Source organism: Electrona antarctica (assembly GCF_951216825.1).
Source record: "Electrona antarctica genome assembly, chromosome: 19".
NCBI lineage: Eukaryota > Metazoa > Chordata > Actinopteri > Myctophiformes > Myctophidae > Electrona > Electrona antarctica.
The window spans coordinates 14,657,839-14,678,848 of NC_136800.1; the positions used below are offsets into that span (position 1 = coordinate 14,657,839).

Consider the following 21,010-nt stretch of genomic DNA (forward strand, 5'->3'; position numbering starts at 1 on the left):
GAGGGCGACCCAAGCATGGCATACTTCTGGGCACAGAGTGTGACAATGTCAGTACTTCTTCAAAATACAATTCACAGACTAAAGTTCACCATGCAGGGAAAATAGTGGAGTCATTTGCTTGCCGTCAGATGTGTGAGAGATCCTCTCTGGTGGAGAGCCAGCTACACAGTGATGCCCAGAGCCTAGTCTCTCTTGACCAAACAGCTTGATTGAGGGACCCAGGCGTGGCACACTTCTGGGCACAGTGTGCGAGTCAGTTACTTCTTCAAAATACAATTCACAGACTAAAGTTCACCATGCAGGGAAAATAGTGGAGTAATTCGCTTACCGCCCGATGTGTGAGAGATCCTCTCTGGTGGAGAGCCAGCTACACAGTGATGCCCAGACAGAGCCCTGTCTCCCTTGACCAAACAACGCTGGCTGCGTGCATGTGGCATCATTTCGACCTGAGTGAGAATGTAATTAGGGATGTACCTACCATCATATATATCTGCCTAAGGCGGGGGCGCTATTGGCTGAGTCTGGCTCTGGCACTGGCATCACTGTGTCTGCTGGCCCTGTAAAATCTCTCATCTGATTGGAGTATTTAATGCGAAACTCCACAGGAGACACAGAACTGAAAGCAGAAGAAAGCAAACAGGCTATGAGCGGCTAGTATAAATATCACCTTCTAGGTGAAAACATTTCCACCTAAAAGGTGAAAGGGTGATCACCTAAATTGGCAGCATGCAGCTACCTCTAACGTCAGGGCCCCTGGAAGAAAAACTCACACACTGGCATACACACACTTGGGTTAGATTGTTGATTGTTTCTGATGATGTCAATGCCCTATCCTTGCTTCAATACTACCTTAGCTAATGTAAGGATATATTTGTGCATGATGTTTCATGATCTGTGATGTATCTCTTCGGCTGTGGCATAACTCACTGGATTCTTTTTAAACCCCATTTGGTGAACCGAACGGGGAGCTATTTGAGGTTATTTGAAGGTCTCGTGGTCCTTGAGAGGTCCTAGTAATGAGCTGTGGGGTTTACCCCTTCTGCTGTCTACTGGGACCAATGATATAATTAAATAAAGCCACCCTCTCAAGGAGACACTGTGTGTGTGTGTGTGTGTGTGTGTGTGTGTGTGTGTGTGTGTGTGTGTGTGTGTGTGTGTGTGTGTGTGTGTGTGTGTGTGTGTGTGTGTGTGTGTGTGTGTGTGTGTGTGTGTGTGTGTGTGTGTGTGTGTGTGTGTGTGTGTGACAGCTCTACAGTATATGTGCACGTGTTCACGTGTTTACATGTGCCTTCATGCTTGCGTGAGTTAGTTTGTCCTTGTTGTGAGTGCAGGGGTGTGTACACTGTAGTGTACGGTCCTTGGACCTTCAGTGTTTCTCCTCTCCGTCATTGTCACTGTGAGCTCTGTTGTGTTCCCTGTGCGCCGCCCGGGTAGTAGAACACACAGTCACACACAGTGTGTAAACCAGGAAGCAAAGCATGTGAAGTACACACACACGCAGAGAACGCAAGCACACTGTCAAATCTGAAGTATTGACCCATAAAATTCAGGTTAGCTCTAGTTCCGGTATGCACAGAAGGCACGAGGTGTACGGTACATTTCTAGCCCTCCCCACCACCATCCCCATTCATTCATTCAGCATTCAACACACTCAACTCCTTCGTTCCCATTTGCTAACAAGTTTACATACAGTATATGCCCTCAGTCTAAATGGTTCACTTGGGTGGAATGTATGATAATCAGTTTTTTAATTTACTAGAGCGGTGCCCGTTGGGCACTGGCCTACTTGGAACGATGCTAGTTGGAAATGCATGCCCCACCCAGTTATTATGTCTGTGTACCTTGACTCCCTTTTATGCCCATAATATGTTATTTGGCAGGCATGCCTAAATATTGTCCAGAGTCCGGGCAGAGGCTTTTGTGCTGGTTCTGGACAACCGGCAATCCAACGGACTTGGCACCAGACACTGTCCTCCCTGTGGTGGTGTGGAACGCGTGTGTCAAATTTGAAGTCGGTGGGGCAAACGGTTCTTGAGTTATGTGGATTACAGGCGTACCGCATACGTACACACGTACGTACACACAGAGACGTGGTGCATTTATATTTGGATGCCTTGCAGCCAGGGTTCAATGCTGATGCATAACTTTGCTTCTGGGGGGGATCTCAGATTCTGTGTCATGCTTGCGCAGGTAATCTGTCATACTGGTAACAATACTGTCATACTGGCAAACTGAATGCGATATCATTGCAATGCATGGTAAATGGTTAATCCTGAGCTGAAATGATGTACAAGCTTGCAGTGTGGCACGAAGTGACGCGCTGTATATTTTATATTTTTGAATTACCAACTCAAAACAATCTAAAATTACATGTATGCTTTCCCATTAAGCAGGAAAGCATCCCGGTTAATTCAAACCTTTATTTTACACTTACAGGGTTAATGAACACTGACACGTTATTGAGCATATTGTAGAGTTGCCACTGCACTGTAGACGTTATTGAGCATATTGTAGAGTTGCCACTGTACTGTAGACGTGATTGAGCATAATTGTAGAGTTGCCACTGTACTGTACTGTAGACGTTATTGAGCTTATTGTAGAGTTGCCACTGTACTGTAGACATTATTGAGCATATTGTAGACGTTACTGTAGACGTTATTGGGCATATTGTAGAGTTGCCACTGTACTGTAGATGTTATTGAGCATATTGTAGACGTTACTGTAGACGTTATTGAGCATATCGTAGAGGTGAAACAGGAGGGAAGCTCTGGTGCAAGTTCATCCCAGGTCAGTTAAGGCTCTGTGTGGGGCCCGAGATGGAGATCTGAGCCAATTATTTTGGACCATATCCAAGAATTCTCTAAAGAGTCTGTGTCTAACTTTCCTATCTGCCATACACAAGTAGCATATCATTGTGCAATGCGCAGTAAGTAGCATATCATTGTGCACTGCGCAGTAAGTAGCATATCATTGTGCACTGCGCAGTAAGTAGCATATCATTGTGCACTGTGCAGTAAGTAGCATATCATTGTGCACTGCGCAGTAAGTAGCATATCATTGTGCACTGCGCAGTAAGTAGCATATCATTGTGCACTGTGCAGTAAGTAGCATATCATTGTGCACTGCGCAGTAAGTAGCATATCATTGTGCACTGTGCAGTAAGTAGCATATCATTGTGCACTGCGCAGTAAGTAGCATATCATTGTGCACTGCGCAGTAAGTAGCATATCATTAGCATATCATTGTGCACTGCGCAATAAGTAGCATATCATTGTGCACTGTGCAGTAAGTAGCATATCATTGTGCACTGTGCAGTAAGTAGCATATCATTGTGCACTGCGCAGTAAGTAGCATATCATTGTGCACTGTGCAGTAAGTAGCATATCATTGTGCACTGCGCCGTAAGTAGCATATCATTGTGCACTGTGCAGTAAGTAGCATATCATTGTGCACTGCGCAGTAAGTAGCATATCATTGTGCACTGTGCAGTAAGTAGCATATCATTGTGCACTGTGCAGTAAGTAGCATATCATTGTGCACTGCGCAGTAAGAAGCATATCATTGCTGTCGAACACAATGCTTTATAAATGAATGCGCTACTAGAGTGTCACACAAAAGTAGCTGAATGTGAATTATGTGACAAAGTCTCAGTGGATTTTATAAATATTGAACAAATTAAACGTATTAACAAGGGTTAATCACTAAATAATCAACTACATTTGATCTGTTCAAGCACAGGTTCTGTTTCCCTTTTATTTGAAAAGTAACGGTTTTGGACAAACAAGGTTCTACCTGTCGGCGAAACATATACACTAAAAGACATGTATAAAGACAATATAAATTAATCACATGCCAACAACTATAATACATTTTGGTACAAACAAGTGCAGTATACCAAATAGGTTGATGCTGACTTTCAACATGTTTTCAATTATTTATACACTGTCAAAGATGGTATTAGTTCCTGACTGTGTGGTCAGGGTAAGAATACAGAGGACGTTGAGGACCATTGTTGTACAGGACAACCTTACTGAACGTTTAATCCTCACCACAACGCAGTGCTGGAAAGTAACCAAGTACATTTCCATAAGTACTGTTCTTAAGTACAATTTTGAGGTATTTGCACATTACTTAAGTATTTCCAATATTCAACACTTTTTCTTCTACACCGCTACATCTCGGATTCAAATATCGTACTTTTTACTCCACTATATTTATTTAAAAACTGTTACTAGTTACTAGTTACCATTTTGGCTATTTGATTAATAGACAATCTACAAGCTCACAGTGTGTCATGACGTGACACATTGTGAGCTTGTACATCTGCTATTTTCAAAAGATTTTTGATACATTTGAAAACTTGAAATGGGACATCCTGCACAATGACTACTTTAACTTTTTGTACTTCAGTCAATAATGTTATACTTTTACTCAAGTACATTTTGAATTCCGGACTTTTACTTGTAACTGAGTATTTCTATAATCCAGCATTGATACTTTTACTTAAGTAAAAAATGACAGTACTTTTCCCACCACTGCCACAAAGCAAGGGGGGCCGCTGTGATGGATAATGAATGAGCGTTGGTTACTGTGCTGATGACATAATCTGTCAGCGCTGTTGGACAGGGACGATAACAGGCTAGCGTGTTTGTACTGTAGCCACAAATACTGTATCACATCACCACGGGATGTTTAACCCATTCTGGACGGTTGGGAACCCCTTGTGGTGTTTTATACTTTAGATATTGAAAAATAGCAGACCTACAAGCTCATAGAGCGGCACCGAGTGCCGCGATATACGAGCTTGTAGATCTGCTATTTGTTAGAAATCGTGAAAATGTGCCTCAAATCTTTGAATATATATTCTTTCAGAGCAAACGTTTTTAACTCAAATATTTGCTTCTGGGGGGTCCCTGGAACCACATATTTTCAGATGGAGGTCGGCTGCCAATTACATATCATTTTTGGGGGTTTTCAGAAAACTGTGGATTTACTGTAGAAGCCTTTTTTTTAATCTGCCTCAGGTCTAAATGAGTTAAAGTTAGGGTTAGGCCAGGTCAGGTTGGTTGACCTGCAATGTTCGGAATTCGCCAATCTGGATGGAATATGAAAAACCCGACAGATCGGTCTTGATCACTTGACTACTATTATAGAGATCATGTGTACTGATTTGCGAAGGAGTTAATATCAAAAAAGGTTTTACATATTATTGTAAAACCTTTGTGTGCATACAACGTTTTACACAGATCGTTGCCTGTTATTGATTTGAAAATGTTCAAGTGGCATTTCTTTCTCGGTCTAATGGGAATGTGTTTGCAAAATTTCTGGGAAATTGCACGCTGTGTTCATGATTTGAGAGGCATTTTGTTCATAACGGAGCACTCCTGCAAACTTTGAAAGCCAGTCCTAGCCAAACAGAATTTAGCAAAGCTCGGCCTTCTGGGGGCACTATATCAATCACACAGACCGACAGACAGGCCTTCCTGGCCTGGTGGAGACAATTACAAATACTTTATACAGAAACTAGGCGATGCACCGCATTGTGAGCTTGCAGATCTGCTATTTTCAATTATTTGATTAATCTAAAAAGTAATGGATAGAATAATTGAAAAATCAATACTCCATAGTTTGCAGCTGTACTTTATTATTAAATCACCTCACAAGAGTGTATGTGTGTTGGGGGGGGGGGGGGGGGGGTCAGGGATTCCCTGCGGGCCCCTGGGGTACCATTTACTAGACTGCTGCTCCCATTCCATCAACACACACTATGCGGACAGCACGACGCACATTACTTATCTGCTCCTTTCCGCCTCCTTCCTCTCTTCTTTCCACTCCTCTCTGCTTTGCATCCTTTATTACCCTATTGATGTCATTATTAGTAGGGACTGTGTGTGTGTGTGTGTGTGTGTGTGTGTGTGTGTGTGTGTGTGTGTGTGTGTGTGTGTGTGTGTGTGTGTGTGTGTGTGTGTGTGTGTGTGTGTGTGTGTGTGTGTGTGTGTGTCTGTGTGTGTCTGTGCGAGTGTGTCTGTGCGAGTGCGTGTGTGTGGCACCGGTAACATCCATCTTTAGGCACAGTCAACCTTAATTATATCCGATTGATAAATCGCACTCACGCGTACGTGCACACACACACACACACACACACACACACACACACACACACACTACACAGTGTGTCTGTAAATTTATGAGCAGTGTGTTGCTCTTTACTCTTAGCTAGCCAGAAGGGTGATGACTCCGTGGATAGATAGATACTCTAGAGAGGTGGAGCGTTTCATACTATATTTCTTTCTGCAATTGCAGTTCAGGCACCTGGCTCCCCCTCTTCTACTGAGAACATTTAGAGAGGATTCAACTGGCTCCTACTGAGAACATTTAGGGAGGATTCAACTGGCTCCTACTGAGAACATTTAGGGAGGATTCAACTGGCTCCTACTGAGAACATTTAGGGAGGATTTAACTGGCTCCTACTGAGAACATTTAGGGAGGATTCAATTATAGTCTAGTGGTTCCCAAGCTTTTTAACCTGATCTACAAGCTCACAAGGCGGCACAAAGCATAAATGTTTTCTAATTTATGGAATTTCTTAGATTTTTCTTTTATTTCTTCATGAAATTACTGGAAAAAAATTAATTTGTTTTTAATTCATGATTTTTTTATATATATTTTTTTATTATTTTAGGGGAATGTTTTTTGAAAAAGTTTTGAAATGATAATAATTACAAACAAAATGTAGGAAACAAAAAATAAAGGGACCAATAAGAATGTGTCCGCGACCCACATATGGGTGACCCAGTGTTATGGGAATAGTGAAATATGAATATTCTAAAATTACTTTGTTTGCCCCTTACTTATCCGAGCAAAGGGCTTTTGTAGAAATATAACACCTGGTTGCTGTCGTGTTGAAACCTCATTATGTCCAAAACGTCCCTTTTTGAGGGATGCTACAGTGCTGTATGTCCAGCTTTGAGGGTTTGTGTAAACACAAACATTGAAGACAAAAGCGAGGACGCAAATTGTGATTGGCCAGAATGAGATGATGAATGATGACGTATGATGATAAGAGCGCCCCTCACTTCACACGGATGTGATTTATTATTACTAGAGCAGTGCCTGTTGGGCACTGGCCTACTTGGAACGATGCAAGTTGGAAATGCATGCCCCACCCCGTTATTATGTCCGTGTCCCTTCTATGCCCATATATGGAGATGTATCTGTCTCTTTTATGCCCATACCTGTATATGGAGTTCTTGTAACAATGGAAGTGGGAGATCCATCCCCATCCTATGCAATACCTGTTGTCAATAGATGGAGATTTCTGTATCTGTCTCTCTGTGTGCCTTTATTCCTAGTTCTCTGCGCCGTTGTACCCATGTCAGAGTATCCGTTCCACCCATCTGTCTGTGTCCCTTTTATGCCCATATATGGAGATTTCTGTATGTCTCTCTGTATCCCTTTATTCCTATATATGGAGTTCTGTGTCAGGCATGCCCAAATATGGAGTATTGTGATGTCAAAACAGGCCAGCATGCCCAAATACTGTATGGAGCATGGGCAGGGGCCCTGTACAGAGCCCGGACAGGCGTTTTGTGGCGGTTTTGGACAACCGTGGGTCCGACTGACTCGACACCGGTCACTGTACTCCCCGTGGGGGCTTTTGAAGTTGGTGGGGCGAACGTTTCTCGAGTTACATGCATTCCAGCCGTACACACGTACCTCAGACAAACAGAGAAAAATAAAACGAGTTGTGGAAATAGACAATCTACTGTACTGTATAAGCTCACAACATGAACGAACCGAGCTGTGAACTTGTACATTGGCTGATTTTCACTACTTGCATTAATTTACAGAGAGGAACGAACATAAAAAAGTCAAAATACGGAGTAATGGAGATACAAGTTTTCTGCCCGACAGCGGCGATATATAGTATGATTGTGCGAGTGTGAAAGAATGGAACCATCCAGTGGTAGTTCCATGTAGGGATGGGTATCGTTAGGATGAATGGAACCATCCAGTGGTAGTTCCATGTAGGGATGGGTAAAGAATGGAACCATCCAGTGGTAGTTCCATGTAGGGATGGGTAAAGAATGGAACCATCCAGTGGTAGTTCCATGTAGGGATGGGTAAAGAATGGAACCATCCAGTGGTAGTTCCATGTAGGGATGGGTATCGTTAGGATGAATGGAACCATCCAGTGGTAGTTCCATGTAGGGATGGGTATCGTTAGGATGAATGGAACCATCCAGTGGTAGTTCCATGTAGGGATGGGTAAAGAATGGAACCATCCAGTGGTAGTTCCATGTAGGGATGGGTATCGCTAGGATTGTTGTGAGTCCGGTACCGATTCCGGTTCTGCTTATCGATTCCGGTTCTTAACGGTTCCCTATTTCGGTTCCAAAAATTGTATAAAATAACTTAAATAAGAGGTCAAATGTTTATTTAACAAAAAAGCTCAATGTCAATTTAAGACATGTATAATGAAGTGTAACATCCTCTCCTTTATTGAGCCATTTGTGGATAATATAGTGATATTTAAATATAATATATCTATTCTGTATTTACCCAGTGCAATAGTGTTGTAGGCTACTTCTCTTACTACTAACTACTGACAATAACAAATAAAAGCATGTCTGAGATCTGAGAGCAAGACACACACACACCCCAACTCTCTCCTCTCTCGTCTCATGTTGATTCAATGCGCACGTATGCAGTGAGGCAACTCAGGAAAGGCGCAAGACTCCTGTCCTCTCTCTTAAAAGTTACCTTCCATAAACTTCACTTGAAAATTACGTTTAAGAAACTTTAATAATTATGTTGCTTCAATGCTTCTCTGTGGGAACCGATAGAGAGAACCGAAATTGAATTATTGTAATGGGTACCCGGTACCCAAGCACGTTCGGTTTGTTACATGCTTGGTCCCGAGGTAAGGGACCCACCCCTAGTTCCATGTTCTGTTAAATTGCACAGTGCTCTGCTGGCCTACTATACCTTACAGTGGCGGTCGGTTAGAATATTTACTGTACAGTAAATAACTAGAAAAAGTGCCCTTCTGGGCACAGGTCTCCACCAGGAGGATAGGATTGTGTGTGATGTTTGGCAAAATGTTTAGGAGTAATATAAAGTGTGTGTGTGTGTGTGTGTGTGTGTGTGTGTGTGTGTGTGTGTGTGTGTGTGTGTGTGTGTGTGTGTGTGTGTGTGTGTGTGTGTGTGTGTGTGAGACGCGGCCTGTTGTAGCGCCACCATGAGGCTGATTTGAAAACTGTCAAGTGGCATTTCTTCCTCAACCTAGTAGTGTCTAGTAGTGGGAATAGGCATGCACAGTTTCACCGCAATCGGACGCTGCGTTGAGGAGTTGTGGCGATTTGTACCAAACGGGCTACTCCTGAAAACTTTAGAAGCCAATCGTAGCCAATCAGGATGGATAATTATGAGAAATCAAACAAATCACATGATCACATAACTATGGAGCATGTGTACCGATTTGCGTGAAATTTGGATAAAATCTGAAGGAGTAATATTAGAAAATGTGTTTTACATATGTCTGCCTCCTGGTGGCGCTATAAAGAGCAGATGTGAAAAATTCCAGGCAAAGGTTTTTCCTTGGCCTCTAGGGAGTGTGCATACATGGTTTTACACAGATCGGTGCAGTTATAGGTAAAACACAAATCGACCAGTTATAGCGCCACCATGAGGCTGAGTTGAAAATATTCAAGTGGCATTTCTTCCTCGACCTAGTGGGAATGTGCGTGCAGAATTTCACGGAAATCACACCATGTGTTCATGATTTGCAGCATTTTGTTTGAAACGGAGTACTCCTGCGAACTTTGGAAGCCAATTTTAGCCAATCAGGATGGAGTGTGAAAAATCTGAAAGACCGGTTTCGTTGAATGGCTCTAGAGAGACTGTGTACCAATTTGCGTAATGTTTGGACAAAATCTGTAGGTGCACTGTCAAAACATTTGTTTTGCACAAAGCGGCCTCCTGGTGGCGCTATAACAAGCCAATGTGAAAACTTTGGGGCAGAGGTTCAGCTCTGGCATTCAGGGAGTGTGTGTGCAGAGTATGGCTGCGATCAAGCCAACGGTGCCAGAGATTAGCTGTTCACAGACGGACACACGGACGGACGGACACACGGACGGACGGACGGACGGACACACGGACGGACGGACGGACGGACGGAGTGCAAAACATACTCTCTCCCCATGCCTTCGGCATGTCTGTACTTTACGTATAGACATGCAGGGGTCATACAGACGGACCGTTTTTTAAAGCCCCCATAAAGCCACCATAAAGTATTTTATTTAAATTTCAGCATCACATCACTGGGTGTGAGTGAAATGAATGCAGACGAGCCTAGGACACCCATTTCCCCCTGTGTGTACAGTAGATGTATACATTGAAGGACAGTGTAGAGTTGGAGCAGGATATTTTTATTATAGGGCAGAGAGAAGGGGGTACATTCAGCAGGCTATTTGTACTGTAGGGCATGTACCCTGGTGGGTGTATGTGATTAATGAGAGGCCAAAACGTGGTGCCCACGTAGTTCGTCTGTTGCATCCAGCAGCTATTTTGATGACAGTATGGTTGATATCCAGGGAAAGAAACCATTATGATAGCATTGATAGCACAAGCTTTTCTTTTTTTTTTTTTTTAAACCTTTTTATACGTGTATATATAACCTTTTTATATATTTGAATACTGTACATACTGTACAGAACCCCAAGAGGGGTTCCCGTCCAGAAGAGTTAGAACACCTAAAGGGGTTCCCGCCCAGAATGGGTTTTTAAACAAGAACATCTTGAACATGAAGATCGATGCTCCGTGAATCCAGGCTCACTGAAACTGACTGCATCATTTCTTTTTGCCAGCGCCGACAGAGGCCTTCTTGGTGCCTCGTACTTTCTTCATTCTATTCTTATGCTCCTTGCGCTGTTTCCTGGAGGTCTTCTTCTTCTCATAGAGACCATGAGTGGCTAGTCTGTGTTTGGGCTCGTTCTTCTTGGCGTAGTCTAGGGAGTCGTACACCATGGCGAAGCCTGTCGTCTTGCCACCACCAAATTGGGTCCTGAAGCCGAAGACGAACACCACATCAGGAGTCGTCTTGTACATCTTGGCAAGCTTCTCCCGGATCTCAATCTTGGGGACTGTTGCCATGCCTGGATGGAGGACATCGACGACCATCTGCTTCCTCTGAAGCAGCCGGTTTGTCATGAACTTCCGGGTCCTGAGCGTCACTGCGTTCACCATGGCGTTGGCCATGCTCAGGGTTGAAGAAAAGCAAGAGCAAATGTCTTGTGCACACTCTCACGTCCTTAATCTACAATACGCTAATACTTGTTCACATTGTCATATATACTTTCCTGGATTGTCATGGATTGTCCAAATTTGGTTATGATGACATCACCGGCTAAAGTCTTTCAGAGCCAAGCCATATAAGGAAATTAATGGTGGCCGAATCGGCTGAAACCTTCCCCAAATATGGAGTCATACTGTACATGTCATATACGACTGGCATCATAGACTGGCCACATGAAGTCCCAGATCCATATGAAGCCTAGTTAGTTTTGGACCCAGTCTTCTTAGGTTTTTGGCATTTAAGTGTGGCAACTCAACTACAAATTGAGTTAAATGTGTTGCCAAATGTTATGTACACGATGTATTGACTCAGTTACTTTTTATTGCACTTCTCTGCTTCAACTCTGCTGCCAAATTCAACAATCTGTGTGGAAACTGAATGATATTGTGATGTATATTAATGTAATCTTTTGAGTATAATCTATTTAGCAGAGATTACATGTATGGAATTTCTTAGCATTTTATATGTAATTGTTTTTCCCACCCAGTGGAATGTGTTAGTCGTATTTTGACTACGTATATCCCAGTAGTCAGCAAAGCAAATTTTCAGAGATGATATGAGAACAGAATAATGAAGAATAATGAAGAATAATTCAGCGTTCTATACAGGGAAAGAAATGACACTTTAAATTTGACCGTTTTTGGTCAGTTTTGTACTTTCTTTGACTTTTCGCCTTTCTTCTTCATCTTCTCCTCCTTGATCAGGTGATGGAGGAATAAGTGAGGGGATTAATGTTGTACTGCACTGAATTGAATTACTGATTGATTACTGGATCCGTCATCTCTGCTATCATCTCTGTTCTTTCTCTCTGTCTGTGACTCGTTCTCGCACTCGGAGGCAGAAGGGACAAGGTCAAAGATAATGAGGTTATTGTGGAAACAGTGCAGGTGACTATTTCACACACTGCTCCTGTCCCTGACAAAATTGAGAGAGTGTGTGTGTGTGTGTGTGTGTGTGTGTGTGTGTGTGTGTGTGTGTGTGTGTGTGTGTGTGTGTGTGTGTGTGTGTGTGTGTGTGTGTGTGTGTGTGTGTGTGTGTGTGTGTGTGTGTGTGTGTGCGACTGTGCGACTGTGCGTGTGCGCGTGGTGAGTGTTGATTGGGCAGTCTAATTGTTATCTATAATTAGGATGTCACATAGCTCGAGGCTTCTCACTGGATCCTAACCAAAAAATCCTGATATTTTTACACCGGTGTCATCACTTGATTAGGACCCCCAGCCATGTCCGTCAGTAGAAGACGCCGATTTCGCTTGCAAACTCCACTTTGGTAACTACAGTACACAGTATACACGGATAAATGAACACAGAGGGTTTTGCTGTTTACAGTAACAACCATCTCTGCTCCCTCGACAGACACTAATGATTACAATATGAGTTGTGGCTCAGCTAATAATAAAGATATGTGATGTAGAGGAGGTTGACACACACACACACACACACTCACACAGTCACACCAACATTGGAACCATGCAATGTACCAACCTACCTTATTAGGAGCAGTTAGGTGTTGCTCATGGACAATTTGACACAATGCCAGGAGGAGCCGGGGAATCGAACCGGGAACCTTAAGGTTTCCAGACTGCCGCTCTACCTCACTGCCTCTGTGAGTGACTGCAGAGAGAATTATGTACAACAATGAAAACAGACCCAGGCCACAACCATATTTCAAACCCACTACACCTGGTTGTGAATAGAATTTAGATTTAGTGAAGCGTGCTCATATAAAGTGCAGAGTCACTGGTATAATCCTCAGCTTGGAAAATCTGTCCAGGTAAAATAAATGAGAAACATCCCATGAATAACCACCATCAACGTGTCATTGACCAAAGCACTTAACCCCCAAATGCTTCACTGAAGCTGTATATTGGCACTGGCCAGCAGTAGAAGACTGTAGCTACACAGGAGAGCTCCCAGCAGTGAATAATGTCTGTGATGCTTGGCACCCGTGCAGCATCCATGCTCATTTAGCTTTCCCCGAATATACACAGGTTTAGCAAATAATAGCCCACCGCCAACAATGCTTGTCAGAGGCACTTATTTTAAAGTAATAATGACCGGCGGCTACAGACATAGCTTGGAGTGGCTAGCCTGCCGAATGTGCTGCTGTTGAAAAGCCCTTCAAAATGTGTGATTTCTTCTCCGGATCGACGAGAACTACTTCATGTACCTGGGATGTTGGCTACCACTTTTTGGGGTTGTACTTGTACACAATCATAACAGCAGTTCAGTCAGCATTCAATTCGCAGTTATGGCATTGGAATAGGTTTGTTTTGGGCGAAATACATCTGATTAGGAGCAACATATTCCCCCGGTAAATAAAAGCAGACTGACTGAGTGCATGTGGCGTAGGGAGGAGGTGGGTGAATAATGCATAAGAACTGATGACACATGATGGAAGAGGAGCCTGATGGAAATTTAACTGGAGTTGTATGTACTTGACATTATGAGGTGTGAATGAGGATTGGTTTGCTTGTTATTGCATGCTATTGACTGATGATGAGTCATAAACTGATGAGTTACCCAGTCAGGGACGGGAACCCCTTTTGGTGTTTTAAACATTATGTCATACCTTAAGTTAGCTGCTGAAAAATAGCAGATCTACAAGCTCGTAGCGCGGCACTTGGTGCCGCAATACGAAGCTTGTAGATCTGTTATTTAAAATCGTGAAAATGTGGTCCAAATCTTTGAATATATTCTTTCAGAGCGAACGATTTTAACTCAAATCTTTGCTTCTGGGGGGGGGGGTCCCTGGGGGGGGGGGTCCCTGGAACAACATATTTTCAGATGGGGGTCGGCGGCCAATTACATATAATTCTGGGGGTCCTTGACATGAAAAAGGTTGAGCACCACTGACATAGAAACAGGTTTTTCAGAAAACATGTATAGTTTCTTGACTGAACTTGTATGCTCATAAACAGAGCTCTTCGTCAGGGATTCTCAACCTTTTTAATTTCAAGGACCATCGGACCAGTTTAATAGGCATTAGGCCCCAGTCCCCCATGTTATACGATTTGTTATCTCTGGGATCCCAATCTACACTGTAAACTCATTAGTAAGAGAGAGAGAGTGTTCAAATTGATTTGTACACTCAGTTACAGATCTTCAAGGGTCCATTTGGTTGGTTACCGCTTACCGGAGAGAGTGGCCATCTACAGTAAACATTTTGGGCACCATAATATTAAATTGGCTTTTTTTCCCTAAAATGTAGGACAGTTACTTCACATCGTTGATGATGACCTTACATTGTGTTGGTGTTATTTTCAAACCCTCCCAGCCAGACGGCAGACAGAATGCACTTACATCTCTTCCTGTCAGAAGAGATTCATCAGATTATAACTGAACACCAACATACAGTGCACTTCATTGACAATTTCAACTTTTTCTGGGATCGCACACCTCTTTTCGAGGCAGATGGACTTCAGTCTGAGTCAGGAGTAGCATGTTGCATCTCCAACCTATTTGACTTCCTGCGGCACCCATCTGTGACTTCTGCCGAGGACAGCAGGAATCAACACGAGCAGAATATAAGACAACAAAGCAGGAGACTTGAAAGAGAGCAAAAGAAATCAATAAACATGAGTCATCAGTGCCAAGATTAAAAGGAGTCTCCACCCCACTCACCAACAACTGCTTGTGGAGAAAAGAATTGGGAGAAATACAACAATGTGCGAACACAGCAGCGAGATTTGTGAACTGCTGTGATAAAATAAGGTTAGCCAGTATCCAGTAGACCTCTAGACCAGGGGTCGGCAACCTTTTTGTCATGAAGTGCCATGTTTTCATTTTCTTGATAATCAGTGTGCCGTATCAACATAAAGTTTAATTATGTCACCACATAAAAAAAATAATATTTCCATCTGATTTTGATTGTCCATAGGCTGTACATAACCTTTTTATGTGGTCTATTTTCTTTCACACCGACTCAGAGCCCAGAGTTTGAGTGAATGTAGAATTATGTGCAGGGTGTAATTTATATATAGATGTGAGGGGACTTCATTTCACAGACTAAACTCTTTAGAATACTTCTTAATATTAAAATAAAATCTCTCTCTCACACACTTGTGCCAGTGTGCCAGTGACCACCCTCCCCTGTGCCAATGTTGGCACATGTGCCTAAGGTTGCCTACCCCTGCTCTAGACCTACTGTATGTAAACAGAGCTGCTACTTTTACACACATTTTAAATTTGAGGCTTTTTTTCTTTTGTATACTATTGAAATAGTTTTGAGGAGAAATGCTGCTATTTGTCCCAAAATGACGATGACAGAATGATGAGGGTGCTATTCGTTTCAAAAAGCTTTATACCCTGTATACTGTATATAACATGTATATGACGATGCATGTGACATAGCTCTGTTTACCCAATGCTGTAAATTGCTTTGTTTTCTCATGCCAATAAAGCTCCTCCTTGTGAGGAGGCCCGACCTTCTTCACCCCCACAAACGCCATCCAGATCCTCCCCCGGTTGGAGTTCACTGAACAGATGAACAAACGTACACCCCTCCCTCTCCACCTCCACCATTGTGTTTTTGACACAATGCTAAATGGTGGGTGTCGTCAGACTCGTCACTGTGACAGTTACGACAGCCGCCACCACCCCTCCCTCCACCCCTCCCTCCACGACGATCATCCTCTTGTCTCCCAAGCCTGATGGATGGTAGTTAAAAAAGGAATGGTGAATCTTTTAAGAAACAGGAAGCACTCGACCGATTGTGCAAATGTATCAAATTTAGCATCCATTATATTATTTTTTTAATCACATTCAATCATTGCACCCACCACTAAGTTGAAGGAGGTCTCTTGTAAGAAAAGCTGTGTCAAAAAGCTGAACACGGGTGTGGAAAAAACAATTCGATCAATAAAGAGCGTCCTGGTCACTTATAATTTAGAACAGAGAAATGCAAGGCACTCCTTCTCTGACATCATCGGCCAAAACAATAACAATGCACACGTCTTGTTTGCTACTGTCGACAGGCTACAAACCGTCCTGTGTCACTGACAAAATGAACAAGCAGTCAGTGCCTCCATATCGGGTACAGCAGTGGTTCCCAAACTTTTTCATGTCAAGGACCCCCAAATTGACACTAATTAGCCCACGGGCCCCCACTTGAAAAGGTATGCCAGGGAGTGGAACCCCCATAAGAGAAGATTTTTACGGCTCTAGCAGTGATTCTCATTCTCAACCCGTTTAATTTCTAGGACCCCCAGTTTGATATGCATTAGTCTACGGACCCCCATTTAATGGCATTTCTATCTCTGGGACCCTCAATTTATATTGTAAAATCAATGTTAATTTAACTCAGAGTGTACAAATGGAACCAAATGTACCCGTTAGGGTCGGTTTCGTTCCCTTTGTACAATCTGAGTTACAGACCCATGAGGGTCCATTTGGTTACAAACTATCATTTATCTGGGGACCCCCTGGAACTCCCTCAAGGACCCCTGGGGGTCCCCGGACCCCACTTTGGGAATCACTGGGGTACAGGATATGCTGTATGTTATCCCTGTGTCAACTTACAGTTCATTACCATCACACAATTCTATCCGATCTTCCAATAAAAACTTGGATAAGCTCCTAGTGATAGTGGCTTAACATGAATATCCCTCTCCTATTATCAACACCATGGGACGTGTCAATGTTCCTGTGAACTTTATCACTTTATTCTGTTTTCACTTTTTCTCAGCGTGGCACATCCTACGTACAGAACAATACTGACCCAGCACCAGCAGACATGTCAATCGTGTGTGTGTGTGTGTGTCTGTGTGTGTGTGCGTGTGCGTGTGCGTGTGCGTGTGCGTGTGTGTGTGTGTGTGTGTGTGTGTGTGTGTGTGTGTGTGTGTGCAAGCTGTCACATACTGTAACCACTGACATGTGGAAAAACTGACAAGTTAAAATACCCTAGTGACACACACACACACACACACACACACACACACACACACACACACACACACACACACACACAGTCTCTCTCTCTCTAGTGACAAGTACATTGTCTTAGATTAGAACAAAGGATTTTCTTTTGGACAAAAGCTTTATTCTCATTATTGACTGGTATTTTCATGCGTTTTAGTGGACAGGCTTGTGGATGTGTGTAAGTACCTCTTTCTGTTCTCACACTACCGGCAGTTGTCAGTGCTTCTAGCAAAGGTCAGTCTCACCCCATGTTACATCTGGAGAGTGAAGAGTGTTATTTGATCTCTAAAAAAAGATGACTTTGAGGACAAGTTTAAATTAATTCCTAGAACAATCCTGATGTCCGTGTTTGCTACTACCCCACTATCTGTCTCTCTCTCTCTCTCTGTTTGTTGGTATCTTGTTACATGCACGCACGTGCGCACGGCTGCATGCACACACACACACACACACACACACACACACACACACACACACACACACACACACACACACACACACACACACACACACACACACATGTACACACACACACACACACACACACACACACACACACACACACACACACACACACACACACACACACACACAATCACGCATTAAACATCACATTTCTCACATTGTGATGGGAAACTCTTTATTCAGCCAATCAATATTAAACCCCAGGACGAATACCTGCTCCTTTTGCAACAGCTAATGGGATCCATCCATACAATAAGCCAATAAACACCTCAAGAAGAAACAGATATTAGTTTACTGCACTCTATTCTGAGGTGCCATGGTCATACTGAGGTCATGAAGGAATTAATCAATATTACAATTTGTGTTCGGTTAGCTCAGTCGGTAGAGCTCTCCCCTTTGGACCACAACGTCATGGGTTCGATCCCGGGCACCGCCAACTCAGCGTATGAGTAGCATGGCTTGGGTGCAGCAATTTGTGCGGTAAATACTGGGAGCTGTTGGTAGGTGTGACGCTCCACCTCAGCGTCCCAGGGGTCTATTGCATTGTAACATGGACAGACATGTTACCGGCTGATACTGACAATAAGCCACTCCCAACGTACTTACATGAGAGGGTGTCCGTTATTGTTGCGACATGTGGTGAGGAACCTGTGCTGAGTTTCGTAAGCATCACTGAAGTGCTATTTATGCCTCCCACACACTACAAGATTTTTGACAAGATTTTGGAAAGGTTTTTAAAAGACTCACTTTATTTCGGTCCATTAAAAAGAAAACATATACATACAAAAATACATGTAGCCTATACACATGTAGGTCCACTAACACAGTGGCACCGAAAAGGAATCCGAAGCTGAATAAATGAATAGTGATATAGTAAAGCACACCTATGTTGCTATTATTCAACAGTTACCAAGCAAATTCAACATAATCAAAATGTATTCATATTGTGGGGCAATTCGCTCAAAAACCTTTTGCAAGAATTGTTATAATCACGAGTTGCCCATGTACATCTAAGTCTATGTACTTGAATTTGAGATACAGTGTACTTGATATCTATTGTGTACTGCCTGTACTGTAGCATACTTATAGATAGGCTACGAGAGACATCTCAGCGGCAGCAAGGTCAGCCTTGCTGCAGTAGGCACGTTATTTTGTCTCATATCTTATTGTCACGTCATTATGATCCAGCACTATATATGTTTCCTGTTGTGTAATAAACTTTGTGAACCTTTAGCGTGATACTGTCTCGTGTCGCGTTATTGTTCTCCTGGGCCCGCCGCCGCAGTCGCCGTACCGAAGGAATACTTCAACCGGATTATCACACACCACCCAGCCTACACACACTATCCCGCCTGTACCCGTCTGTCAGAACCAGCCGAGGGTCCATTAATTAGAGTTTACAACAAGTATTATCTCAGTTTCCCTAGAAATACATTAGGTCTGATTGACATGAACTAGTCCCTGTTGACTCTGCCAGCCCAGAGCCATTGAGATGTCTCTGAGCCAGCCAACTTCAGCTAATGAGATACATAGAGATTGTGATTTCACAAACTGAACCACACAGCAAGTAAGAGCCTTGAGCCATGTGGCCCATAGGTCAGTAGTAGTAGCCTATGGGCCTCTTTTTCTTAGCGTGAGCCAGCTTGATGTACAGTACAAGTACACCCCCTGGACATGATGGTATTGTATCACTGTATGTCACAGGGATTTACCCTTAATCCAAGCCGTTATGCCTCCCCCTCATGCAGGGAGGCAATATACAATTTTGTTAGTATTTGGTATGACTCAGCCTATGTATTGAACCCTGACCTCCGAGTCTAAGGGTGAACGCGACAGTACCTCAGGCTCATGGGTCATGGGGGTAGAGTGGCCGGTAGAGACAGTACCTCAGGCTCATGGGTCATGGGGGTAGAGTGGCCGGTAGAGACAGTACCTCAGGCTCATGGGTCATGGGGGTAGAGTGGCCGGTAGACAGTACCTCAGGCTCATGGGTCATGGGGGTAGAGTGGCCGGTAGAGACAGTACCTCAGGCTCATGGGTCATGGGGGTAGAGTGGCCGGTAGAGACAGTACCTCAGGCTCATGGGTCATGGGGGTAGAGTGGCCGGTAGAGACAGTACCTCAGGCTCATGGGTCATGGGGGTAGAGTGGCCGGTAGAGACAGTACCTCAGGCTCATGGGTCATGGGGGTAGAGTGGCCGGTAGAGCGGCCGAATGGGAACCGCCAGGTTCCCAGTTCCATCCTGGGCTCCCCCAGAGTTAGTGTTGAGGTGTCCTTGATTTACGCTCTGACCACATGGCTACTGAGTTGGTTTAAAAAATAATAATCACTGTTAGGTCCATTGTGTTGTAGCTAAGAAGATTATCTTTAAAGGACAGATTTGGCTACTACGTCTGCCAACTTCACGTGCATTTAAAAAATTAGTAGTACTGTGTCACAGTGTCACTGACTCATCAGCACAGCTGCTGGAGGATGCCAGGGTAGAAGCTTCTAGTACACTGTAAAATGCACTGGGCCCAAGAGTCCAAAACCTTTAATCCCTATTTGAGTTGATATCCAATCTGTGATCATAGAATTATCTCAGAAAACATGATTACGGTATATCAAAGTGCTACTGTGCTTCGGCAATTAATACTGTAGTGTAGGCTGTCCATTTTCATTCAATTAGTATGTGGATATATGCATATACACAGTATGTCTGCGGGGGTACATCAGGGCCTTCCCAAAAACGTCTGTGCACAGCCCTGTGTGTGCTTGAGTACATACAAGTACGTGCGTGCGCGCATGTGTGTGTGCATGTGAGACAGATGCAAAAGGAGGTAGGGAGATGAGGAATGCATTACAGTGGTCTGTCTGAAATCAATCAAACGCTTCAGCTGTGGCCCTAGGGACAACAAGAGAACGAGGGATGAGAGGTGGAGAGGATATGATAGAGGAGGGAGGAAGAGGTGGAGGTCGCTATTACAGCCCATCATGACTGGTGGAGGATTGGTGAGGGGAGAGAGAGAGAGAGATGGAGGGAGGGAGGGAGGGGCTAACTGATGGGAGGAGAGGAGAGGAGGGACCTTGGGATAAAGGAGAGTGGTGGAGAAAAGAGGAGGGATAATGGGAGGGAGGGGGATACAGGGAGAGGTGAGAACAAGTGGGAAGAGAGAGAGAGAGAGAGGGAGTATGTATGGGATGGCAACACTACTAAAAGTGTAGCCCAGAGACAACAGTCAGAGAGAAAGGCAGCATATTGCATAACTGACATACTGAACCCAGAGAGAGAGAG

At 43.6% G+C, this 21,010-nt stretch overlaps 2 protein-coding genes across 2 annotated transcripts in view; one reads left to right on the forward strand and one right to left on the reverse strand.

Moving 5' to 3' along the window:
• LOC306943863 (voltage-gated inwardly rectifying potassium channel KCNH2-like) overlaps window positions 1–21,010 on the forward strand; it is a gene marked incomplete at both ends in the record, with an annotated part of 88,940 nt that overhangs the window by 42,729 nt on the left and 25,201 nt on the right.
• Window positions 10,852–11,247, reverse strand: LOC306912576 (small ribosomal subunit protein eS24-like; the record flags this gene model as incomplete). The annotated part of the gene is made up of 1 exon (XM_079488910.1): window positions 10,852–11,247. One exon carries the CDS (start codon window positions 11,245–11,247, stop codon window positions 10,852–10,854), a length of 396 nt encoding a protein of 131 aa, XP_079345036.1.